At 43.3% G+C, this 27,409-nt stretch overlaps 1 protein-coding gene across 1 annotated transcript in view; it reads right to left on the reverse strand.

Annotated features, from left to right (window-relative positions):
• Positions 1-2,270: 2,270 nt before the first annotated feature.
• The window catches only part of DYNC1LI1 (dynein cytoplasmic 1 light intermediate chain 1), a 31,505-nt gene continuing 6,366 nt past the window's right edge, over positions 2,271-27,409 (reverse strand). The window contains exons 3-13 of the mRNA XM_064169606.1: positions 19,312-19,428; positions 17,566-17,796; positions 12,853-13,022; positions 11,558-11,651; positions 9,826-9,961; positions 9,356-9,467; positions 7,981-8,040; positions 7,810-7,854; positions 6,172-6,292; positions 5,853-6,011; positions 2,271-3,188 (exon numbers count right to left, since the gene is read on the reverse strand). Of these exons, the coding sequence (XP_064025676.1) occupies positions 3,076-3,188; positions 5,853-6,011; positions 6,172-6,292; positions 7,810-7,854; positions 7,981-8,040; positions 9,356-9,467; positions 9,826-9,961; positions 11,558-11,651; positions 12,853-13,022; positions 17,566-17,796; positions 19,312-19,428 (1,358 nt within the window). The 3' untranslated portion in view covers positions 2,271-3,075. The remainder of the gene's footprint in view (positions 3,189-5,852; positions 6,012-6,171; positions 6,293-7,809; positions 7,855-7,980; positions 8,041-9,355; positions 9,468-9,825; positions 9,962-11,557; positions 11,652-12,852; positions 13,023-17,565; positions 17,797-19,311; positions 19,429-27,409) is intronic.

Below are 27,409 nucleotides of genomic sequence, written 5' to 3' on the forward strand. Positions count from 1 at the left end.
TTCATTTTAAGAAGTTCAGTTATGAGTCATTACTGAGGTATTCCCCTGTCCCAGCCTCCAAAGCAAAACGGCACCCAGGGCAATAGCTCCCAAGAGACCATGTCTTGTTTTCCAGAAAGGCTGTTGTGCTTTGACAGATGCTCAAATAAACTGAAATAAAGACTCCAGGAGCTGAAGCTTTCTTTCAAAATCTTGGGCATCACCAACTAGCTTAAGATGTTGCCCTAAAATCCAGAGTTTTATCCTACCAACACATAGCACTGCAGTTACATGGGGAAGCGCAGTGGTGACAGGAGCAGGACACATTCTCCCAAGCACATTCAAACTCTGGTTCGAGAAGTTTATGTACACAGTCTAAAGAACTGTTCTGGCACAGCTGCAGTCCCAAGTTGTGCCAGGGGAAGTACAGGCTGGATACTGGGAGGAAGTTCTTGCCAGAGAGAGTGATTGGCATTGGAATGGGCTGCCCAGGGAGGTGGAGGAGTTGCCATCCCTGGAGGTGTTCAAGCAAAGCCTGGATGAGGTGCTTAGTGCCATGGTCTGGTTGACTGGATAGCACTGGGTGCTAGGTTGGACTGGATGAGTCTCTTGGAGGTCTCTTCCAACCTGGTTGATTCTATCATCTCCTTTTCCTCAAGACATTATTTATTCTATAGGGTTGTTCAAGAGCTGGCCATACATTTCCCCATGTGCCACCCCTACTGAATCACTGGCATAAGCAATATTTTAAGGATGTGTCAGGGGTTGAGTAGAAACCTGCTACTGTTGTTCAAAACCATCCCATCTCATGCCAACTTCAAATTGAAAGTGCTGACTGGAGCAAAGTAGCATGAGGCTTAAAGTTCATATTGTAACAGGCAAGGCTTCCCATTCCAGTTGCTGCTTTGGGGTTCCAGGTTTGGGGGTTGGTCTGTTCTGCTGGGATGGTGGCAAGACAGGGAGTGATGAGGGGTAGCTTGCTGGCTTAGGTCACTGGCTTCTGCTTTATGCTGCTGCTTCTGCACGTTGCTGTGCTTTTTCTGCAAACAGGCTAAGGGAATTGTGCATCATTACCTCGCTTTCTCAGTAAGACTTTTGATCTTGAGCTTTCTCAACCTGGAGATTTTTGTGTTACTTTTCCCTCTTTTCTGTGTTGGAGGGAAAGAGTCTGTCACAGGACTCCAGTTTGAACAACTGATTTAGCTAAGAACCTCTGCTGAACCTTGTCAGTTCACAATTCTGAGTCAATTTTAACAAGTATGCTTAGAGTTCAGTGTACAACAGAGTCTATGTCATGAAGCAAATGTCGCTGTTTTGAAAATACAGAGGTCACTCGGTAGTCTCATGACAGAATGCAGGCAGTGCAGTACCCCACATTCAAAAGGGAAGAGAAGCTACTCCCTCCTTTTCAGTGTTTGAGGCATTTTCTACATAACTGGAGACATTAATGAAAGGGATTCTTCATTTACAGAACTAGAGAACATGAACTCATTAAAGAAGCTCCTGGCAATCATTTAATCAGGATTTAGCATTTATACCTCCTATTCTGTGGCTTTCAGTAGAACACAACCACGAATTTCACACAGAACAGTGATGTGCAATATTTGTGTAGTAAAAGCTTAAGTAAAACCCTAACCTGAGTCAGCTACTTCTTAGACAATATACTGGAGTTGTCAGCAGGATCCTGGAGAAGAGAAGGCTCTGGGGAAACTTAATAGTGACCTTCCAGTACCTGAAGGGGGCCTACAAGACAGTGGGAAGGGACAGTTTCCAAAGGCCTATAGTGACAGGACAAGGAGCAATGGTTTGAAATTAGAGAAGGGCAGATTTAGATTGGGTGTTAGGAACAAGTGTTTGACCATGAGGGTGGTGGAACACTGAAACAGATTGCCCAGGGAGGTAGTTGAGACCACATCCTAGAAGATACTCAAGGTCAGGCTCAATGAGACTCTGAAGAACATGATCTAATGAAGGATGTCCCTGCCCACTCCAGGAGGGGTTGGACTAGATGACTGCTTCCAACCCAAACCATTCTATGATACTTAGTGCAATTGTAACTATTATGCTTTTAAAAAGACACTGCAGCAGAAAGCACCCAAGTCAGATAAGCTAGCTTTACTCCTAGGAGCAAACTTACCCCTTTCCTTCCAGAAACAACGTTTTAAGGACGTTTACCAGTGATACTATTCACGGAGAGGTAAAACACAGAAGTGTGTTTTAAGATGCTTTACATCAGACCCTTAGATTTCACTGTAAACAAACAAGAACACCATGGCTTCAAGGAAAAGTACTTAAATTTGAATGCAGAGAATACTTTATTTACTGATTACAGTTTGGATGACCAATTTGAAACCATTACTCATGTGGGAGACAGTGGAGGACCTTAAGGCTGAGCCATATATATAGACAAATCTGGATACTGGTAACTGTACATTTAACCTCTGCTTTGCCTTTATACATCTGTTATTCAGTGTCTGAAATTAATGAAAGAGAAACCTCCCCCCCCAAAAAAATGTTCACTAATTTAGTCATATCTGGAATGAACTTTGGCATGGGTTTTTGAATGCAGTTTGAATCTCAGTGGAGACCAAACAGTTTTTTAGCCATACCCCAAATGAAGCATTCAAGTACAAATGGAGTTTGATGTTTGTTAATTTTGTCTTCCAAAAATTAGTAGTTGTTCTCTTCTGTAAAGGTTAATCTATTTAAGATAGTATTAAACTTGCCTAACAGGTTGGGAAATCAGTATAAATTAAGTGCCTGTGGTGCATATCAGTTTTCCTGTTCTAAGCAGCCCCTATAACTTAAGTGGATATACTTGCAGTTTTACAGAATGACACTGACTTTGCCACGAAACCCAGAGAGGAATTCATTTACTATTCTTGCTCTCAGCAGTACTCCTACAGGATGCGATAACCGTTCTCCATCTGTACAGCTCCCTTGCGTAAAGCTGGGCAACACATAAGAAAAAGACAAACATCAACTGTTTGTGTTCTGAAAGATAATTCAGTTCTTTAGTTCCAGTCACTGAAGGAAGAGGCAGAGGCAAGTTTGACTTATCCCAGAAAAGTGAACAATTGGTTTTATTTGGTGTCTTCAGGATGCTTCGCCTTCTGTGGGAGATGTAGGTGTTGTAGGAGAGACCATTTCAGGTTTCCGTGACATTCTGTCCAGTTCTGCCTGAACATCTGTTAAGACTGGCTTCTGACCTGCAAAACACACAAACAAGCATCCCCTCATTGTTATGGCTCCGTTTTGGGAGAGCCTATAAAGGAGCTTTCATTCTCAATCCAGAGTATGCAGGCTTAACCTTTCTGGGGGAGTGACCTTGAAGCTGACCCTAGGTGGTCTTGACCCCTCCCCAGGGGTGGGTCTGAACACCACCAGGTGATGGTGAGCCCACTGCCCCTTCCTGTCTAAAGACCCATAAAAGCAGGGGGCTTCCTGTTCTCTCTCTCTCTGTGCTCCCTGCCTACCAGCATCCTGTTTTCCCACGTGGCCATCACGGACAAAGCCATCACCATCACAACCTGGTTGTATTTACACATTTTGTCTTTGTTTTCCCTTCCCTATACCTTTGTAACTTCCCTACCTCAGACAACTGTTTAATTTATTGTTAAGCTACTTTTCTTTTTAACTTCCAAATCAGAGTGAGATTGTTTATTTGAGTGTGCTTACCTCTCCTCTTTCTACATCTAATCCCTTTCTTTTGGGAAAGAAGGGGGAAGAGGGAAGGGCACTCTATAAGTTGTTATTGGTTCTATCAAATATATTTGAGTCTCTGGGAATTAAAATTAGAACTGAGACACAGAGAAATCCCAAAAATTGCTACTGCTTGCTTGGGCTTCAGAGTAACAGCATAAGGCCCAAACCCCAGAGGAACAGGAAGCAGAAAGTCACATCCACGTTTCCAATTTCTGAAAGAGACTTCCATAGTTACAGATCAGTTGCCAGCATATGAAGAATTAATGTAAATTCCACAACACAAAAGGGCCCATTAAGGCCAGGAGTTATGTTCTGCACTGTATGTATTTTCAATAATTCTGAATTAAGGGTTTCAGCACAGACTACAGAAGTCAGTTCTGCATACTTGGGCAGCATAAACACTGCTCCTGGGAGCACACAGACCTGCAGAGAGCAGATCCCTTCCTCTCCTCACCTGCTTACATCCTCTGTAATATGTCTGCAGTCACACTTTAAACCTGATCCTTGAAACTACAACTTTTTACCCACCATTTTACCCTTAACTCTTACTCCCCAGTGTAGGCTTCTATCCTCCTATCACAAGGCTGGAGAAGATCATGAGAACATGCAGTACAGAGTACTGGAGTTTAATGTCATGACAACTGTGCATAGTATCTCAAGCTGTAAAGGAAAACTGACACATGGCTCATTTCAGCAGTGTCCCAGCACCCCTTCTGAAGAGGCAAAGTAACTGAACTACTCACAGAGCCATTTGTGCCAGATACTGCTCTTCAGATCATTCAATGAAAGCTATTACTGTATTAGAATCAAAGCAGCTGTCAAGCAGAGGAATTTCCCATAGCTGCTGAGGAGAAAAGTAATTCTCAAGTCCCAAACTATCGTCTTCAGTTTTCAGAGTTGAAGAATGAGTGCAACAGATAACACTAAACAAGACACAAATAGCAAGGAAGGTGAAGAGGGCACATCTAAACCAGACTTACTGTATTGGGAAACCCAGTCCTCTGCAATGCTAAATTGTCTGCACTCTCACCTTTCACTGTTGCCTATTATGAACCTTGAGAGCATTTTTTCTCCTTTGGTAGTCTGATTCTGTTCATGAAGTTTCTGCCATGGCCCTGGACACAAGAGTTTTTGGAGCTCTGCCTCCATCTGCCTGACATTGCCCAAACCTGCCAGCCACTCCCCACAAGATTTTATTCAGTGGGTGCTCTCTGCACCTCACAGTATAAATACATGCAGCTCATGCAATATCTCCATTTGCTGTTCAGGCCAGCACTGCTGACTTTGCCTGCAGCAGATCAGGAAGCACTTGTAAACTCTGCTCAGCCAGCTAAGCTTTGCATTTAGAAAAAGGAAGTGCACACACATGAGAAAAAAACAAACAGGGTCAGTCTACACAAAATGTTAACGGGAACTACTTCACACAAGAGTTTAAAAGGGAGGGGGGTCTGCTGGAGAAGGTCCAGCAGAGGGCTATGAGGAGAGCCTGAGGGACCTGGGACCTTTTAGTCTGGAGAAGAGAAGACTGAGAGGGGATTGAATCAATGTTTATGAACTGGGGGTCAGGAGTGGGGGACAGGCTCTGCTCACTTGCTCCCTGTGAAAGGACAAGGAGCAATGGATGGAAGCTGCAGCACAGGAGGTTCCAGCTCAACACAACTTCTTGCCTGTAAGGGTCCCAGAGCCCTGGCACAGGCTGCCCAGAGAGGCTGTGGAGTCTCCTTCTCTGGAGCCTTTCAAGGCCTGTCTGGATGTGTTCCTCTGTGATCTGTGCTAGATTGTGTGGTCCTGCTCTGGCAGGGGGGTTGGACTGGATCTCCTTGGGTCTCTTCCAACCCCTGACATCTGTGAGCCTGTGAACTTGAAATTCAGTTCCAATATATCTGAATAATACTAAAAGTGGCTTAGATCAAAGCCATTTTATTGGGATGATGGGGAGCTCGGGACAAAAATTAAGAACTCAAGTGGACTGTTCACACATAAACAGCCACAATTAAAGCTTTGTTTTGATCCTCTGAAAGCCACAAAAGGCAATACTGAACTGCTGTGGAAACAAAAGCAGAAACCATATCCAATGAAACATTGTTACACACAGTATGTCTGATGAATTATACTAATAAGAACAATCCACCACTCACAGCTGAATTATCTTTCACTGTTAATCATACCTGACTTTTTTGCTGATGGTGGTAAGTTGCTGCCAGCACCTCCAGCACCACCTCCTCCTGGACTGCCACCAACACCACCAGGGCCACCAGGGGAACCAGTTTTCTTGCTCAGGAGACTATTAAAGAAGTTAGCCAGGACTCCTTCACTAGTAGCTCCAGCTACAAAGAGGAGGAGGGAAAAAAAAACAAACACAACAAAACCAAATCAGATTTTCTAAGTAAACACTGATTTGGCATATTAATTGATCTAAATAAGTGTATCAGAGAAAGCAGGGGAAGCACTTCTCAACTGCATTTCTGCACACCTAAATAAATATACCTTTCATATTGGGATCAATTTTTTTTGACCCAGTAGGGATAGGTGTAACACTGGCAACGTTTGATGTTACAGATCTATTCGGTGTCCTAGGAGACCCACCAGGAACTCTTGGAGAGGAATCCTATGGAAAAGAAAATAATTAGAAAAGGCAACAAAACCAACCAACATCAGTCCCCAAAAGGGTACTGAACTGGCCAACCTCCTACAGAATTAACCAGTGTGGTGTAAAAGTACATGGAATGAAACATTTTGCTGTTCCTCACAACTCAAACTGTGGGGTGTTTTTTAAACAATGTACTATCCCACACAACTGAAATGACACAAGATTAGATTCTGCTGTTTGGCTATGAGGGTTTTCTCCCACACCGGTGTAATGTTCCTAAAAAGATGAATTTTAGTGCAATTAAAGCATAATGAAGCTTCTTCATTTTATCCCAATGAGAAGCTTGAAAAAAATCCATCTGAAAACTGCATGGGTTAAAATCATGCAGGATCTGCATCAAGTTGCTTGGAAAGACAACACACACCAGCTGTACTGTGGAAAGGACTAAAGGCAGTTCAGGAGACAAAGTTCTATCTGTTAGTTCAAGGAAAAAGAGTCATGTTGGCAATTCATCTAAAGAGGTAAAGCTCCCTTTGTAAGATCACCTGCACCCCATCCAACTTTTGCTACTTTGGAGTGATCTTCTTGCTGTCTATAACTTCCTGAAGGGTGGTTGTGGCCAGGGGGAGGTTGCTCTCTTCTCTCAGGTGGCCAGCAGCAGAACAAGAGGACACGGCCTCAGGCTGCACCAGGGGAGATTTAGGCTGGAGGTGAGGAGAAAGTTCCTCCCTGAGAGAGTCATTGGACACTGGAATGGGCTGCCCGGGGAGGTGGTGGAGTCGCCGTCCCTGGAGCTGTTCAAGGCAGGATTGGACATGGCACTTGGTGCCATGGCCTAGCCTTGAGCTCTGTGGTAAAGGGTTGGACTTGATGATCTGTGAGGTCTCCTCTAACCTTGGTGATACTGTGATTTGTATTGCAACATGTAGATGATGGCATAGTTTTCATCTGAGCTTGTTTTTAATACCAGAGAGACAGTGGCAAATTTAGGATATGAAACCCAAAGCAATTCAATTCAGATGACATAGGTTGTTCCCTGGCACACTCTTGGGACAGCAAGGGGAATCAAATAGCTGTTTTCATAAAGTGGTTTAGGTTGGAAGTGACCTCAAAGCTCATCCAGTTCCAAACTCCTGCCATAGGCAGGGACACCTCCCACTAGAACAGGTTGCTCAAGGCCTCATCCAGCCTGGCCTCAAACACCTCCAGGGAGGTTGTGGAGCACAGAATCACCCAATGTGATCTCTGATCACATTGGGTGATTCTGTGCTCCACAACCTCCCTGGGCAACCTGTACCAGTGTCATTTTGACACATTCTAACATATGAAAAGTAAAGCCATGCCACGTAGCCCTTGCTACCAATACAAGTTGCCATGACTAGCTGTGAAGAAGTGTCATAATTTTAAAGCAGTATGATGTAAAAAGAACCCAAAATGCCAAACAACTAAAAAAATATAATTAAAAGAAGCAGCCCTCTAAATAGATGTAAGTTAGTAATTTTCAAACAATAACATTTAACATTTCCATTACTAACCACTGGCCTTCCTGCAGCTGTAGGTGGTTGTTTCGCCAGCTGTGACTGCAAAAAGAACAAACAAATCCATGTAGTCTTAGATATTACAGTGATTAAGAACACAAACCCCAACTTTATTGGAAATGGTGTTAAATGAAACATCAGCTGCTTGTTTTACAGACAGAAAATTACCTGCTGCTTCATGAGAAACACTTGGTCATCTTCTGCTACAATTTCTTTTTCATGAACAAACTGCAACACAAGAACATTAACATTGTTTTGAGTAAAAGAAGGAATTCCCTTTTATAGCTTTACAGTGAGTATGACCAAGGCATTCGTTAATAATGGAAAGGTGTAAAATACTGTGTTGACTGAAGAACATATTTTCTGTATTTAAGATTTCTACCTCATGATTCCATTCCAGCTAAGTTAATTAGTAGAGAAATTGAAGTGTCATGAACTGCTTTGACCTGGCACGCACAAGTCCCCAGATTTACTTGCAGAAAGACTCACTAAAAAAGTTCAGTAGAAGGAGGACAAAGTAAATGGTTGCAAGGCACATTCAGGGGGCTCAGGATCATTCACAGATGCACAAACTCTGCAGCATGCTCACATCACTCGATTCATTGAGGCCCCACCTGCTGGGTTTTAGTTAACTACACCTGCATTGCATACTGCTGTATGAACTGGACAACAGCAAATTGCAAGCACTCCAGATAAGGTCATCACAAAAACCTTGTCAAAACAAGCACAGTATCAAAATTCATAATCCAAGCCTGAAGTTTACAAGCATGCAAAAGAAGTCAGTTCCTTGGATGCTTAATACAGTAGCATGCTAAATGTGCCTTGATTTTTCCCTAAGGACTGGGGAAAGGACACAGTATTAGTTTTCTCAGCTAAAAGAATTCATACTTAGAAATATGATCAGTCCCAGACTCTTAGCTTTAAATATGATCAGTCCCAAACTCTTAGCTTTGTTAGAAAAAGCCATTTCCATTGCTGCTTCCATTTCTCCCCCCCAACAACCTTACACATGTTTTCAGGTAGTTCAATCAAAGCCTTTTGTTAAGTAGTCTGAGAAAGAAAATATGTGGAATATATATAGAACTTGTTTTCACCTGGTTTTGATTTTATGCTGTCTCAAGCTTTCTTACTTAAAATACAACAGAAAGCATTATGAAGTCATGAGCAACTCTGTCCCAAATGAGGTGTTCTTTAAAACACTAACCCAATCTGACCCACAGTTAAATGACACAGACTTTTCACTATCAAGTATTAAAAGCAAAACAGCTATGTTTGTAGTCTTAAACAATGTAACAGCAACATAAAATCCCAGTACTGTAAGCTGGAAAAGAGCTACACAGAACAAAAATAATGATTTTTTTTTGTAACTGAAGAACTTTAAGAACAAAATAGAGACAAAACAAGAAAAAGCCTCACAGGGTTTATCATTCTCTTATGATAAACTGGAAGCAGAATCTCAGAAAAAAAAGAAATGGTCAAAACCTGACAGGTAAGTAAATAAGTAGGAAGATGACTGCCAGAAAAATTGTAGCTCTCCATTTACCTTTCTGACTGGAGGTTTTGTTATGATATCTTCAAAACTGTCTTCTGCTTTTAGTGTCTGAAAGTTCTCGTGCAATATTCCTATCTTCTTGTCATTGTCCCAACCTGCAGGACTAGATACAGGATTATTTGACTTTAAACTCTACTGTTAATTCAGGTTATTTTTGTATGCAATCCTGAACTGCACAGAACTGACAGCCAGTATAGCTGTCACCGCTCCTGTTCTCCTGTGCCAGCTGGTTATTGATTAGTACAACTAGTCAGAGGAGAGCAAAATTTCTGGGCTTAACATTTTTCTGTGTGTCTATGAGTAGTCATAATCTCAGTCCACTGCACTCACCAAACCCCAACTCTTGAGAATGCAGAAGGAAGCTTCAAAAAGCATAAACATTAAAAGGATCTAACTGCTGCTTCAGAGTCTGGCACAAGGACATTTTGTAGTTGATACACAGAATAACGCAGATAACTTACATAAATACTGCATCCTTTTCCACAACAACAGCTGGAACATTGAAAGGAAAACCATACAACTTCTGGACAATGTATTTATACACTAAATCGATGTTTTTGTTCTCCTTTACTGAAGTGTAAATAAGAGCTGCTCCATCTGAATAGACTTGTTAAAGAGAAAGTTTAGCAGGTAGTAAGAGATGTTAAGGGGACGCTCTTTTGTTAGGCTAAAGGGTATCTGCTTCATAGAATACAAAACCAAATGGGGGAATACAAACTGAACTAAGTCGAACAGCTCCTAAAATTGACGTTTTTAAGTAAGCTATTCAATAATTCTAATCTTTCTGCATATGTTTTAGACCAATTCATCTGCTCCTTATGAAGTCCAGGCTTTACTCGCTGTCAAAGCTCACAATACCAACTGTTTGACTACGATGCCTTCAAAACTATCTGCTTTTAGTAACCAAACATTTTCATGGCATATCTTGTATCTTGTCATTAGTCCATCCTGCAACACAGACACCACAGCATTAACACAAGTAGGTTCAAAAATGCCAAAGATCTTTTGTTTCCCTACTTGGTTTTTTTAATTAGGGTAGCAGGTTCATACATTATACAGCAATCTGCTTTTGATTGAAATGAAGGCAATGAGTTGTGCTGGATAGCACTTACTAAAAGACCAAGAGATTGCTTAGTATTCCAGCATGATTAAGTATCAAATTAACACACCTTATGCACAGACTTAAAAGCACCCAGGGAAGAACTGAGTAATTATTTACTTGGTGCTTATAACAATGCCAACCCCCCCCTTAATTTGTTTCTACATGCATGCAATTCAGACTCCAGAATAAAGTTAAATAATAAGATCCATTACTCACATTTAGACTAGAATTCCAAGTTGTACATGGCAGAGTCAGCCACAGAGACTACCGTGAATTCATCTTTTCTGCTCTTTGAATTCAGACTTCATTCACAAAACTCACTCCAATTACCCACAATTCTGTTTTGAAAAATGAGGTCTTAAAGCCTTTTGACTGATATGCCATCTTGGTACTCAACTGAGCTTCTTCAACTAGTTTTTTCCATCTGTTAACTGCTGTCTCTCCAACAGCATTTAAACTTCCCTGTGCCACAGCACGAAGGCATATTACTGGCATCTAAAATCTAGATCTCAGATGTCTGAGTAAGCAACACTACAGAGTATTTCATACGCTTACATTTTTCAAGTTTAAAGATAGTAACAGCAAAGTTACAGTTTTTGTGCATCAATTCTGTACTTTCTTTGGTGAAGAAGACAGTGGATCTTTCCTACAGCAAGGCACACTTCCTTCCCTTGCCACCTCAGCCTGTGAAACTACTGAACACTAAAAAGACTGCATTTTTGGGTCAAAACAAGTAGCAAGTGCTACATGCATTTGAAGCAAGCCCATACCAAAATGGCTTACATTATTATTTTAGGGAGCTTGGCAGCTAAGATGTGCCAACTTACAAACTGACTCTTGGGAATGAAGGCAAGTAAAGAAATTCATGGTGAAAAGGAAAAAAGATAAACTCCTGCAGCAATTAGAAAAGGAAAATAAATGTATAAATAAAAGCAAGCAAGCAGAAACATTTAACTCAACCTTAGCTGCATGGGTAGATGAAGCAGTTGTACGCTGCTTTGGTACAGATGCAAAGGTTCTTTTAGGCTGGTCATAATGCAAAGATTTAAACTTTGTCATTATCATCTTTATGATCTTATGTTAAAGGATACATTGTAAGCAAAACTGTCTGATGTGTGACTGAATGAAGTCAAAGTGTTCATCTCTGTAGTCGTGCTCTTTTTCCAGAATGCTGATGGCATCACACTGTCAACACACACACAAAATTAATACACCAGTTGCAGTTATCTGTGAGATCCCACTGCTGCTACACATCCAGCTCAATTTGGGCAAGGGGGATGGACTGGGGTGGGGGCAGTAGTGATGTAGATTAAACACAAAAGCCTACTAATATAGTTCAGAAGCCTAACTGAGCCCTTTAAGAAAACAAACAAGCAAAGCCAACAAACAACTGAAAAAACCCAGCACCCAAAGGCCCAACTGGATGCACATGTACTGCTGTCAGTACTACCTCTGGAGTTCAAGTGATTACCATATTTCATTCTCTCACTCTCCTCCCTTTCAATGCAACAACTTAAAGGCTCTGATCCACTGAATAACGCCACCATTTTCTGCCCAGTGTATACTTTCACACATCCTGGACATAGTGTTATGCAGTTAAGTAGCCTCTGGCAAAAGGAGGCAAAAGCAAGAAATGTGGAAAGGGAAAAAACAAATGGAGACAGGAGGGAGAGAGGAATAATAGAGAGCATCAGGTGAGAAAAAAAGGTGCTCTTCAAATGAGGGGATTAGCCTTCCAGTGAAGGAGCAGCATATGGATCAAAAGCTTTATTCTTCCCCTGTGGGCCAGCAGAGGCAGCATGCTTAACGTCAATGAGGACTGAAGAGCCAAGGGTAGAACAAACAAAAAAATACCAAATCAAACCAAACCAAGCCACAAGAGAAGCACACTAATTTTTTTTTTAGACTAAAAATATGGTTACATGTCTAACAGAAACCAAAACAGATCACAGAAACACCCTAAGGAACTAAGGGAAGTTCAAACAGCAGCACTTTACTAACCAGATCCCTCAAATGTATTAGTTTTCAGAAAAAGATTAGGAGTATTGCAAAAAACTTCCAAAATGCTGTTTGTGAAATGAGGAAGACTGTGGAGAGAGGGGGAACTCTAACTGTTTATACTGACAAGCTTACTTCTGTGAACAAAACCACATCTGAGGCATTTCTCAAGGTCTTGAAAATTAGTATAACTGAAGGAAAAACTAACCCCAAAACAAAATGCAATCAGAGATTCCAGGAGATAACCAACCTCCAACATTAAACATTTCAAAAGGATTCTTATGCAAGCTATTCAGAATGACTTGAGTCATGCTCTCCCCACCCCAAATCCACAATCCACAGAGTTGCTTACAGAAAATATGCAAAACACCTGAAATGTGAAACAAACCTTTGTACAAACTACTACTACTGGAATGCCTAAGTTACATGTTAGTGTATCTGCACCCAGGGGTAAAATCACACTGTCATCTTTGTCTTCCTGTAATGAAGTATTTCTTCTCTGTGGAGAAGCTGGAAAATCCTCGCCTGGTTCTATATACTCCTGGAAGTCTCTTACCACTGAAAGCAAAAAAAGTTATATTAAAAGATCAGCTACTTTATTATATCAACAATGATTTCCTCTAGCACTGTTAACTATAGTACTTCTGCTTCTTTCTCTTGAAGAACACCCAAGTGTGCACCAAGTGCAGACTGCTTTTTTGCTCTGTGCAGCACAGGAGAGAACCAGTAGGTCTGAGGGCTGCTTCACCGACAGCCAGAAGAACATGACTAGATAAAACTGGCCATGAGGTCAGCACTGCACCAGTTTCACTTTATCATTGTGAACTGTTATTGCTTGGTACATTTTCTAAAGCATACAAGTTCCTTTGTGATCTTCTAGTCAAAATTAAGGGAAGACTTTGTCAGAATAAACATAATTAAACCTTATTCATATCACTTCACTGCCACCATAAGCCAGGTTTTACCTAAAACCCTTTTGTCCACACTATACAGTGAGTCTACAGTAGTTGAGAAGCAAAAAAGAATACACAAACATTAGTTATTAAACAGCTTTATAAATAGGCAAGAGCACACCAAATACTTCATATGCTATTAAAATAAATCAGCTACTACTGTAATATTTAGCCAGGAGGTTGAGTTGGAAAATAACAGGATAAAAGTTACAAGTTAAGTCCAGCCAGGTGCAGATGCACACACTCAAATCTCTTACTGCTCGGTCACTCGGTGTTCTGCAGTCAGGGATGCAAGGTTAGACAAGTGCCTGTACCTTTCCCACCCCATGTCATACCCAGTGCAGCAAGCACAGGGATCTTCCAAACCCACCACTGGTGATTTTTCCATGAGTAATGCGTGCAGATTCATCAAACAAAAAAAGTAGGTAGCAAGACAGTTCAGCTGAATCATGCATACTAGCAGCTAACTACTCTGAGACAGTCTCACTCCCTTGTGCTGATTCATCTTAATCCACCTTAGCTTCACTCAACTGATTAAAGCCCTCTGAAATTACATCTAGAAAACCATCACCTGAACAAACAGAGCAAGACTGCTCTGGTGAGACCTCACCTGGAGTACTGGGTCTAGTTCTGGGTCCCGCAACACACAGAGGACATAGACCTGATGGAACAGGTCCAGAGGAGGGCCACAAAAACGATCAGAGGGCTGGAGCACCTCTTCTATGAAGACAGGCTGGTAGAGCTGGAGTTAGCCTGGAGAAAGAAGGCTCCAGGGAGACCTTGTAACACCCAAGAAAGCTGGGAAGGGACTGTTTACAAGAGCATCTAGCAATAGGATGAGGAGCAATGGTTTTAAAGGTAGAGAAGGGTTGTAGCCAGGTGGGAGGTGGCCTCTTCTCCCAGGCATCCAGCAACAGAACAAGGGGACACAGTCTCAAGTTGTGCCAGGGGAGGTCTAGGCTGGATATCAGGAGGAAGCTGTTGCCAGAGAGAGTGATTGGCACTGGAATGGGCTGCCCAGGGAGGTGCTGGAGGCACCATCCCTGGAGGTGTTCAAGAAAGGACTGCATGAGGCACTTAGTGCCATGGTCTGGTTGACTGGTTAGGGCTGGGTGCTAGGTTGGACTGGATGATCTTGGAGGTCTCTTCCAACCTGGTTGACTCTATGATTCAGATTGACATTCCTGGAAATGAATATTCAAGGTCAGGCTTGATAGTGCTCTGAGCAATCTGATCTAGTTGGGAATGGGCCTGCTCACTGCAGGGAGGTTCGACTAGATGACCTTTAAAGGTCCCTTTCGACCCACTGCATGCTGTGAATTGTTTCAACACCTTAGAGAAGATTTATTAGGCCACAATTATTGTACTTTTCTATATATCTTGGAGTTCACAATAGCAACAAGCAGATGCACAGATTATCACCTCTATTTGAACACTCAACTCAGGCTTATTCAGAGAATGCTGCCACTTCAGTCTGGGCTAAGATCTTCTGAAATCCTCCCAAACTGACTGTTTTAGTCCCAAGAGTTGTAATCAAGATACACCAGCCACTCAAGGGACTCTCTTCTACATAGCATCCTGTCTGTTCCAAGATAACTGTGTGTTAAAATAAAAATCACACTACCCCAGTGCTAAAAGTCCTCCAGTGGGTTCCTGAAACTCCCATTGTATGGACAATATTTATAGAAGCACAGAAAACAGTAAAAAGGATTGATGTAGGATAACACAGCTCACATACTCTGGATTACAACCTCAGGTTTTCCTTACAGACAGGATTAAAACAACCAGGCCACAATGCTTCATTAGAAACAGCTGAACTCAGTAATAGGAAGAGCTATTCCAAACCTTCTCACACAGTTGCTAGAATCAGAGAATCAACCAGGTTGGAAGAGACCTCCAAGATCATCCAGCCCAACCTAGCACCCAGCCTGAGTCAATGAACCAGACCATGGCACTAAGTGCCCCAGCCAGGCTTGGCTTCAACACCTCCAGAGACAGTGACTCCACCACCTCCCTGGGCAGCCCATTCCAATGCCAATCACTCTCTCTGCTAACAACTTCCTCCTAACATCCAGCCTAGACCTGCCCTGGCACAGTTTGAGACTGTGTCCCCTTGTTCTGTTGCTGAACTGGAAGACAAACACAGCCAAGCACCTCCAGAGAACACCACGCACAAACTGTCGGTAGGTGTCAGTGCTGTTAGCAAGTTAAATCAGCTTGCACAAGTCACTCATGAGCACTGAGCCTGACACAAGAACAAATAAGACAGCATTGCCAGAAGTCAGGCAGGCAACTAAGAATTCTCCCTCCTTCTTTTGGTTGGGCCAGGCTGTAGCCTGCCACGTAACACATGAAGTACCACCAGCTTCCAGCCATACCTGGACTGTGTCTAGGCCTTGTTCTATCCACTACACAGACCACCAATATCCCTAAGAATCAGAGCAAATGATGACAGAACAAGAACGTAGACAAAACTTTGAATGAGTACCTGTTTTTCTTGATTCACTTTATCTGGTCTGGATTATTGCAGTTTCAATACTCTATTCAACTAAAGAAGCAAAACTATCAGCTTTCACTTTTTTGATAACAGAAATACTGTGTCCTTACTGCTTTCATCCAGTAAAATCCTACCCTGAAACTCATTAGGGGTGGGGAGGGTGGTACTTGATACATGTGCTCACAAACAAACCCTCTCCAAAATAACAACCCAAAAGCTTGTAACCACAGTGTAATGCTCTTCACTTTCTCAAAATGTTTTTCCTTGTAGTAATTCACAGAGATGAATAGGAAAGACTCAGGTTTTGGTACCCCAAGGGAAATACAGTGGCTGCCCAAAAGTAACACAGAGCTATGATGTGAAACCCCAAGCATGGCTCCAGGCTGGGTGGGGAATGGCTGAGAGCAGCCCTGAGGAACAGGACCTGGAGGTCTGAGATGATGAAAAGCTCCACAGGAGCCTGCAGTGTGAGTGCAGCCCAGACACAACCCTGTGCTGGGCTGCAGCAAGAGCAGTGTGGGCAGCAGGGCAAGGGAGGGGATTCTGCCCCTTGGCTCTGCTCTCCTCAGTCCCCACCTGCCTGCAGTCCTGGGTGCAGTTCTGGACCCCCCAACACAAGCAGGACATGGAACTGTTGGAGCCAGTGCAGAGGAGGCCACCAAGATGCTGAGAGGGCTGCAGCAGCTCTGCTCTGAGGACAGGCTGAGAGAGTTGGGGCTGTGCAGCCTGGAGAAGAGAAGGCTTTGAGTGGAGTGGCCTTGCAGTATCTGAAGGGGGCCACAGGAAGGCTGTGGAGGGACTATTGACAAGGTCTTGTAATGACAGGAAAAGAGGGGATGGGTTTAAAGTGGGAGAGGGGAGATTCAAACTAGATGTTAGGAAAGGGTTCTTTGCAGTGAGAGTGGTGAGATACTGGCACAGGTTGCCCAGGGGGCCTTGAGCTACCTGTTCTAGTGGGAGCTGTCCCTGCCTATGGCAGGGGGTTGGAACTGGATGATCCTTGAGGTCCCTTCCAACCTAAACCATTCTATGATTCTATCTTACTGAGTTCAGTCAGTGCAGTTTAAAGAATCCTGCAACGTCTTTGCGTTCTGCATGCTTAAAACTGAAAAGACAAGACACTGATGAAGCTGTATGACATCCATGTCAAAAGCAAACATATAGCTGAATTAGTGGCAATAATAATTATGGTAAAACTCTTCAAGTAGAAAAATCACAGCCAATACAATGCTGTCATGAAACTTGTCAACATTTTCACTTTTGGTAGGCAGAGCTCATGCCCCGTATTCTCTGGGCCAACCAAGACAGCAACAGTTAAGAAGTGAAGAAGTTGATGCAGTGATTTACTGATTAAATGGAAAGCTAAGAAGGATTTTTCACTTGAGAGAATGTTTCCTAGAAAAATTCTGCTATGTTCATTCCAACAGCTTACCCCTCCCAGTTAAGGTAGTTCTGTTAGAAAACAATACTTGTACTTTACATATGCAGGTAAGACCTGAACCTTATCTACAGCTTTACTTGCTTGATAACATCTAATGATATGTAGCATTTCTACAGAACAAAACAGACTGCAATGGAGAGATGCAATGGTGCAGAGAGTGTTAAACATGTTTGATCTAAAAGGATTCCTGTGTATTTGCAGAATACTCACATTTCTGTTCCATTTCTTTCATTTCTTCAGGAGGAATTTTTAACTTGTCAATATGTTCTCTTACAACACTTGCCCATTTCTGTAAAGAATCCAGTGCAGTCCAAGGCCTAGACATGTCTACTACCAACATAATTAGAGTGTCCTTTAGAGAGCTCGCATCCATCGCAAATTTAAGCAGACCTTTGTGATAGAGGTCACCGTCCAAAATCCATACATTACATCTTGTTTGGTCTACAAAAAAACAACATATATACAATTTGAGACTTACTTCAAGCTATGTAAGAGCTATTGGGGGAGAATTGACTGAACTCAGACATCCCTGCTCAGCTCCTGGTCTGCTTCCCTCTCAAGAGCCGCTATCTCCCTTTTAAAACGACAATGTGATATGCCTAGAGAATGTTTCAAGTGCAGGATGTACCATGGCCCTTCAGAGAACTGGAGCAGAACAAAGCCAAAATAATCAGAGTAGGCCAAATTCAGTTTTAGAGAAGCAAAAAATAAGATCAATTGCACTGATGAAATCCTCTCTAAAATCCCCTGACACAACATGGAAGTTTCCAATAACTAGGTCATATCAAACCATCAAATAACTTGTCACTATGTTATGAGCTGCAGCTTGGACAAAACACTTCTCCTCTAAGTTTGTTTTACTCCACCACCTAAGCAAGTTCTGAGAAGAAAGTTGTTCTTCAGATTTGCAAAATGACAGTCACTGCATAAACAGACCACCCCACTGCCTTCTTCCCCTTGAAACATCATACTCCAGTGTTCAGAGACACTTCTGCAGTAGCTGAAGAGCTGTTGATTCAAAATCACACAGCTTCACACGACTACATTCTGCCTTCCACTATGTTTTTATTACTCATTACAGATCTTCTGAGGAAAACATTTCAATCAAACTCCCAATCCTCTTAACCCTGGCCTACTGACCTTTGAGACCAATAACCAGACGTGGCAATCAGGTAAGCAGGTGATTTCAGAAAGGGAAGATGACAACTTTTCCTAGTACCTATACTTTACAGTATAGGCAAGAATTCCCATTTTCCCTGCACTGCTCTCAGTGTGTCATTACTCACACTCCCTAGATAATTCACAGTACCTCTGCAGTGGCTGGTGATACTCCTTCCCTCAATTCCCCACAAATAAGCATCAATTATCCACTCCATGACTGCAGGTGTTTGGTCTTTCTTACCTTCTAGTCATAATCCCCACTCAAGCCAGCTCAAACACAGATTCTACTTTATTTCTCCTTCCTCTTATTTTTTTTGATTGGTGCTCTGCAGTTTTTTATTGTTTTCACCCATATTTTTTAAACCTCCTTTAGCATTGTGCACATTTTCCTATCCATCAATACATGGTATGCAGCCTTGCAGATTGTGATACTACCAAGAAAAAAGTTTCTCTGTATGCTCACAAAGATAAATACTTGCTAAAATAATGAGGATACAAAGTAAAAACCTAGGAATCTTTTCCTCTAGGCCTGAGGACTATACAGACTTAGAATGCTGCAGCTAAGATTGCTTCCTTGGTATTTTCAGCCTTTTCTTTTGACTGTTTTCTCTCCTCCCCTATCATTTAAGTGGTCATTGTGTCTACTGAAGTAATTATACTGAGAAACACACTCATCATGAAACACTCACTCACGGCTTAAGCAAGTCATAACGGAAGAAAAACATCCCAATGTCATTCCAAATCACACTACTGAGCCGTTGCTTTTGAGTGAAGCTATTAAAAACCCCAGCTTACCATCTCGATCTTCATCGTGCACATTTAAATACAAATACTCCATTCCTCTTCCTTTTTTGTATTCTTCTATGCCTTGAATTTTTCCTATTAGGCTAGTTTTACCAGCTCCATCTTCACCTGGAGAGACAGGAGGTAGATACCACTCAATCTTTAATCACAGTTACATTAAAAACCACCTGGGGCAAGCAGTAAACCAACAGGCTGACTGACCTCATTAAAATTTCGACATGTAACAGGCTTTGCCCAACTCATTTGTCTGTTCAAAGTGCAGGCCTCTGCTTCAGACCTGATTTCTAATTATTGGTAAGTGCAATTATTCCACTAACTACCCAATCTGAAACAGGCTCTTAACCATACTTACTTTAAAAGATTCCTTAAGGAGTAGTTAAACATCTTAAACTACTTCAGTCTTTCAACTGCAACCGAAAGGTTCACAGTCTCTGAAGCAGACCTAAAGTCTTACCATCAGAAGAACACAATTTAGAACTCACTCCCATCAAGCAGCACATGACCCCAGGCCAAAGAAGGCAAACCTGTGTCCTTAGATTTATAGGTTTCTTTGAATCTTTTCTCTTTCACAGATCTCCAAAAGAGGTGAGAAAGAGTAAGCCCACTACCTTCCAGTGCATGTGTGGTTGGATACACACACAGCAGTGGCAGGCCTGCAATCTAAGCCCTCCCTATTCTCTCCCCTAAAGAAGGGAGCTTGGATAACCAGCGACACTCACAGTATAAGCACACTTTGATAGACTAACTTTGAATTTACTCAATGCATCATTCCCAAGATTACTGCATTAAAAATATAAAAGCAGGGAGGGAGAGAAAGAAGATCAGAACTGAAGTTTAAGATTTGACTAATTACAGAAAAGCTAAGGGAAAAAAAAGAATCATGGAATCAGTCAGGTTGGAAGAGACCTCCAAGCTCATCCAGTCCAACCTAGCATCCAGCCCTGGCCAACCAACTAGGTCAGAAGTTGTATCAGTTTCACTTTTTCAGCAGTTCAGAGTTTGTTTGCTAGTTCCTTAACTGTATTAAGGCAAGATGGCTCTAATAACACAGTTACAGGTTGTTAAATGCTGGAAAGCACAGCTCGTTTCTATTCATCCAAATTAAACAAGTTCTCTTCCTGAGTGTTATTTAAATAAAAATTCCAAGAAGTGAAAAAATTTCGGTTTCATCACTACAGATGAACTAGGGGGATGGGACAGGCTCTTCTCACTCACTCCCTGTGACAGAACAATGAGCAATGGATGGAAGCGGCAGCACAGGAGGCTCCACCTCAACACAAAGGGGAATTTATTCACTGTAAGGGTCCCAGAGCACTGGCACAGGTTCCCCAGACAGGTTATGGAGTCTCCTTCGCTGGAGACTTTCAAGGCCTGCCTGGATGTGCTCCTCTGACCTGAGCTAGATTGTGTGGTCCTGCCAGAGGACAGGGCAGTTGGACTCAGGGATCTCTCTGGGCGCCTTCCAACCCCTGACATCCTGTGATGAACTACAATACCTCCCCTGCCTTCATCCAAGCATTTATCCAAGTTTCCTAGATTTGTCATCAACAAAACACTGGGGAGGCTTTGAGCTGCTGCACTGACATGTTATGCTGTGTAAGTTGCTATCACTCTTGCCAGCAATTTCTGTATGATTCATTCTGTTATTTTACATTTTCAAACAGGCAACTTCAATTAATCTGTGCCAGAAGAAGGCTCAAAAGACAAGAGAACCCAAAACTGGCTAATCCTTTTAAAGAGGTGTTGCACTCAGCAGCTTTCTTACTTTGTCAGAATAGTTATTTTCTAGGTAAGTTTTGTTAGGTACTAGTTTGTTTCACACATGTGGCATTAAAGAATGTAACCTGTTGCTGTGGAAGAGTAGTGTCTTCTGCAAAGTACCTCTGTAACAGAAGTTACTGCAACTTAAGTCTAAGAAACATCTTAGACTTAAGTTGCAGTAACTTTCATAACCTTCATCATCTAAGGTTATGAAAAGTTCTAAAGGTTAAAAAAGAAGATACTTTTAAGTAGTCTAAAATTTGTACAAATGCCTGAAGTACAATAAAGTTTGGTATCACTGAGGTAATATCCTACATCAACATAAGAACTGCATTTCTATCTTCCCTCCTCAAGTTTCCCAGTAATTACATTCAGACTCCACCTCAAGATAAATTTTAACATCACAGCATAAGACAAGTTGATTTGATGCAAAATTAGTACCTTTGGACACACAGTCATCATTTCAGCCTCCCATCACAGAACTATTTAATCTGTTCCATATGTAAGATTTTCTACTCCCATCTTCTTACCAAGTATCCACCCCTTCCAAAATGCCAGGAGCAAGTAGGTGGGTACAAGTCACTGCATGCAGCAAGAGGTGTTCATCATTTACTAGGAAGCCAGTGATGCATCGCTGAAGTTTGAAGGGACTTACACTACTTTAATTACTCAGGTAAGTGAAGAGAAAAAACACAGTTTGCAAATGATGCAAGAGAAACCAGAAGATCTGTGGAGAAAACAGTTAGAAGCAATACAGACAAGTGGTCCGAAACACGTTAGCAATGCATAAGCTAACCAGTCTACAAATAAGGCAACTCCCTTTCAAGGATGCAAAGCAGCTGCCTAGATTAGTGCAAATTTAAGATTTTACATCCTTTTGCAAGAAACATACAAGGTCCTATTTTTCCAGAGCAAATCCTAGAGAACTAAAGCTGTCCATCACATGAAATTGTACTTAGAGGCTAATCTTGCAGTGAGGAATCAAAAGTGATGCTTCTGGCAAGCACTGCTATACACCAAAGATGAACACCAGTAGAAGAGAGACAAATATTTTGCAGAATCACATTGTGTTAGGGGTTGGAGATCATCAAGTCCAAACCTCCAGCCAAAGCAGGATCACCTAGGACAGGCCACACTACAATGCAACCAGCTGGGTTTTGAATGCCTCCAGAGGAGGAGACTCCACAGCCTCTCTGTGTAGCCTGTTCCAGTGCTCCACCACCCTCACCACAAAGAAGTGTCTCCTCATTTTCAGCTCATACATCCTGTGTTCTAGCTTGTACTTGTTGTTCCTTGTCCTGTCGATGGGCACTGCTGAAAAGAGCCTTTACACCCACCTGTCAGGTATTATAGACACTGGTAAGACCTGCTCTCAGCCCTTTCTTCTCAACACTAAACAGCCCCAGGTCTCTCAGTCTTTAATTTTGCAGAAAAGACAGGAGAGGAAGGAGTTGAAACAAGGCCAAACCAATCTGCTTACAGGCAGTATTTCACTATCTTGTTAACTAAACAAAGCCATTTCAACTTTATGCCCACACTGCTACACTTCACTCCTCTGATGAGCTCACGTCTGGGGTCGTGCTCACCAAAGCTTCTCTGTCCAAGGTGCTACTCTGTCTACAAAACAGAGTTGGATGACATCTTCCTTGTCACGCAGTCAAACGGACAGGAAGCCACAATAAAACCCCTGCCCAGACTCCTTTCCTCACTACTCCAGGCAAAAAGTATGTTTACTGAGCAGAAAATTAAGTATCACTAAATGTTGTGCTGCAGTACAGACTTTAGCAGAACGGTCACCCAGAGGGCAAAGAATGGGCAATGAGGTGAACGAATTGCCTTCTGTGAACGCAGGCAGGCACTTATCTATCAACTGCTACTTAAACTCTTCAACCATAAACTATCACATTAGAGAAAGCTTAGGCTCTTTAGTACAGAACTTGTCTATAACTTAAGTATTTTAAAATAAAGAATATTTACTATTTCCATTCTTTTTTCCATTTAGAAAATGGAAACAGAAGTAGAGTTTCACTTGGCTTTGAACAAGGCATTTCATACTTCTCACAGCAGTCTGTACTTGGAAAAGTAATCACTGTATTTTCTACAGGACAGATGTGAAGTTCTGAATTTTACTTTAATTGTTTCCCCACCAAAACGTGTCAAGAGTGTCAGTCATCAGCAAGTTTGCAGATGACACCAAGCTGGGGGCAGATGTGGCTGGGTTGGAGGGCAGAAGGGCTCTGCAGCAGGACCTTGACCGCCTGGACAGATGGGCAGAGTCCAATGGGATGGGGTTCAATAGCTCCAAGTGCAGGGTGCTGCACTTTGGCTACAACAACCCCATGGAGAGATACAGGCTAGGGTCGGAGTGGCTGGAGAGCAGCCAGACAGAGAGGGATCTGGGGGTACTGATTGATACCTGCCTGAACATGAGCCAGCAGTGTGCCCAGGTGGCCAAGAGAGCCAGTGGCATCCTGGCCTGCATCAGGAATGGTGTGGCCAGCAGGAGCAGGGAGGTCATTCTGCCCCTGTACTCTGCACTGGTTAGACCACACCTTGAGTGCTGTGTTCAGTTCTGGGCCCCCCAGTTTAGGAGGGACATTGAGATGCTTGAGCGTGTCCAGAGAAGGGCGACGAGGCTGGGGAGAGGCCTTGAGCACAGCCCTACGAGGAGAGGCTGAGGGAGCTGGGATTGGTTAGCCTGGAGAAGAGGAGGCTCAGGGGAGACCTTATTGCTGTCTACAACTACCTGAGGGGTGGTTGTGGCCAGGAGGAGGTTGCTCTCTTCTCTCAGGTGGCCAGCACCAGAACAAGAGGACACAGCCTCAGGCTGTGCCAGGGGAGATTTAGGCTGGAGGTGAGGAGAAAGTTCTTCCCTGAGAGAGTCATTGGACACTGGAATGGGCTGCCCGGGGAGGTGGTAGAGTTGTCGTCCCTGGGGCACTTCAAGGCAAGGTTGGACGTGGCACTTGGTGCCATGGTCTAGCCTTGAGCCCTGTGGTAAAGGGTTGGACTTGATGATCTGTGAGGTCTCTTCCAATCCTGATGATACTGGGATACTGTGATACAGAGCCAGCCAAAGAAGCAAGAAGTCAACGTTCCTTGCGCGTCATCGGTAGTTAGTCTAATCCCTTACAGCCCAGGGCTCTGGGTTTTTCTCCAACAACTCTTTGAAAGGCCCTGGGTGCACCTGGTTGTGTGTAACCTCCAATCCTACTGCCTCCTTGATGGATTGTTTTTGGTCTGCTTTTTAATTCATCAATTAAAACTCAGGTCAATGCAACTGGAAAATCCAGCTGAATACAGTGCAGCTGCACTGGAAACAATACAACTCAGCTCTAAAAAGTATGTTCAAGCAAGGCCAAGCAAAAGCAGAGAGAATGGTCCTAATTACCCCTTCTATGTCTCCTAACCCAAAAGGCATACATTTGGGAAAGAGTTCTGTAACTTTCACAGAACAAAAGACAGCTCCTGAGCACAACAACCCACATCTGCTATTTACAAACCAAAACATTGAGTATTTCTAGTAATAGAAAAAAAAAATCCACTTCACTTAAATGTCACAGAGCAAAGTCACCAAAACCAAACCTGATTTATCAAACGGGTCAAAGATGCCTCTCCAGAGTCACAGAGTGATCTTTATTGCATGCTGTGGAATGTCTGAATTCTAGTGTGGTGAAAACACAATGGTCTGCTTCCTACTAGAACCCAGCAGATGAGCAGTATAGGTATTTTAAAGATACAGTACTTTAGCTAATAACTGCCCTTTCCACAGACATCTATTAGTGAACAAGACTTACTTACACATACTGTGCTAACTAAGAATGCCTTTTTTTTTTGCAGAACAAAGCCAAAATAATCAGAGTAGGCCAAATTCAGTTTTAGAGAACCAAAAAATAAGATCAATTGCACTGATGAAATCCTCTCTAAAATCCCCTGACACAACATGGAAGTTTCCAATAACTAGGTCCTATCAAACTGTCAACTTGTCACTATGTTATGAGCTGCAGCTTGGACAAAACACTTCTCCTCTAAGTTTGTTTTACTCCACCACCTAAGCATTTCCTTTCACACACAATTCATTGGGTATCCTTGTGGCACTGAAACATTAAGTAACTTTTCTGAGGTGTATCTTTGTACTTCTGCATTACAACATGCTAGAAAGCAGATTGTAGCCAAGTGTTTCAGCATGCCTTTTGTCAAGCTGTGTGCCACAAGAGCCCATGGCCTGACTGTGGGAACTAGAGCAGCAGCAGCAGTTTTACTTAGGCTTGGAGAAACCCACAGAGAAAGTCAAATATTGCAGCGAATTCTACAGCATCTCTCTCTCATGCATGCCTTTTACTTCAACACAGCAGTAAGTCATCTAATGTATCTTACCCAGGTTCATTACCCAACTAGAATGTTCCCATATTATTATAAGAGGGACATCTTTATTTGGACTCCTGCCACTAACCTGCCTGGAAAATACAGAAGCACAATTGATTTCACTGTTCATCATCATAAGAACTATCTCAGAGATAGATCCAGTAATCAGCCATACCTCTAGCTATCATGGAAGGCCAAAATAGGCCTGATATGTGTCCTGGCTTGTCCAGACATGATCTCCCACTCCTCTCTTCTCTCTACCAGAGCTGGGAGTAGCACAGGAAAAGAACAAAAGGCCTGGAGCCACCAAGTTTACTCTGGTGGAAAAACAAGGAGCATACACTTGTTCATGCATAGCCTGTGCTTTCCCAAATTTGGGTAAAACAAGTCCCTGGCTTCACCTAATATGGGTAGCTTAGCAAAGTGCCATTCTGACTGGTGAACCTCTGTGGCCAAGTGCAGCCAAATCAGACCCAGGCCACTGACAAAATAGGAGCAAAGTTGTAAACAGCTGCTCTGCCTCATTGTGCTCTGCCTCACCATGCTGTTGCCATGCTTCACCATGTTTCAGACCAGCTTTGCTGTGTAACAAGTGTTGATGCTTCAAGCTTGTACACCTGGAAACTTTGCCATGCCTCAGTTTACTCGGGAGAGGCATTAAGAGCCTCCAAGCAGTAGAATCATAGAACTAGTCAGAGTTGGAAGGGACCACAAGGATCATCCTCCTGCCATGGGTAGGGACATCCTACCCTAGAGCAGGCTGCCCACAGCCTCAGCCAGCCTGGCCTGAAACACTTCCAGCCATGGGGCCTCAACCACCTCCCTGGGCAACCCATTCCAGCCTCTCACCACCCTCATGCTCAACAACTTCCTCCTCACCTCCAGGCTGAATCTCCCCATCTCCAGCTTTGCTCCATTCCCCCCACTTCTGCCACTCCCTGACAGCCTACAAAGTCTCTCCCCAGCTTTTCTGTAGCCGCCTTCAGATCCTGGAAGGCCACAAGAAGGTCACCTGGGAGCCTCCTCTTCTGCAGACTGCACAGCCCCAACTCTCTCAGTCTGTGCTCACAGCAGAGCTGCTGCAGCTCTCTGATCATCACAGTGGCCCTTCTCTGGACACACTCTGGCATCTCCAAATCCCTCTTGTCCCAGGGGCTCCAGAACTAGATGCAGTACTCCAGGTGGAGTCTCACCAGATCAGAGTAGAGGAGGAGAATCACCTCCCTGGCCCTGCTGGCCACACTTCTCCTGATGCAGCCCAGGCTCTGGTTGCTCTCTGGGCTGCAAGTGCACACTACTGGCTCATGCTGAGCTTCTTATCCAGGAGCACCCCCAAGTCCCTCTCCTCAGGGCTGCTCTCCAGCCACTCACTGCCCAGCCTGGAGTTGTGCTTGGGATTGCCCTGACCCAGCTGCAGGACCTTGCACTTGGTCTTGTTGAACCTCCTGAGGTAGGCTTGTGCCCACCTCTGCAGCCTGTCCAGGTCCCTCTGGATGGCATCCCTTCCCTCCAGCCTGCCTGCTGCACCACACAGCTTGGTGTGGTCAGCAAACTTGCTGACAGTGCACTCAGTGCCTCTGTCCATGTCACTCACAAAGATGCTGAACAAGACTGGTGCCAAGACTGATCCCTGAGTAGGCAAAACTTATTGACAAAAGGTGCCCAAAATCCACAGCCAGCCTAGCATGAATTGAAAGCAGTAAGCTGCTCCTAGCTGGAGAACTCACTTAAACCTCACCAGTCTGCATAGTGAGAGAGAGAGAGCAGGTTACTGCCACCAGCAAGACACTGTGCTTGCCTGCACATCTGCAAACCTTCATGAGGAGTCAGCAGCTCTGAAAAGGACACCATCTGCCCAGGAAGGAACCAAGACAGGTCAGAGACCATGCCAACCCCAGCACCCTGCCAGAGCTCTGGGGAAACTCCAAAAGCCTCCAATGGGTACCAAACCATTGATGGCAAC

Source organism: Pogoniulus pusillus, chromosome 32 (assembly GCF_015220805.1).
Source record: "Pogoniulus pusillus isolate bPogPus1 chromosome 32, bPogPus1.pri, whole genome shotgun sequence".
Taxonomy (NCBI): domain Eukaryota; kingdom Metazoa; phylum Chordata; class Aves; order Piciformes; family Lybiidae; genus Pogoniulus; species Pogoniulus pusillus.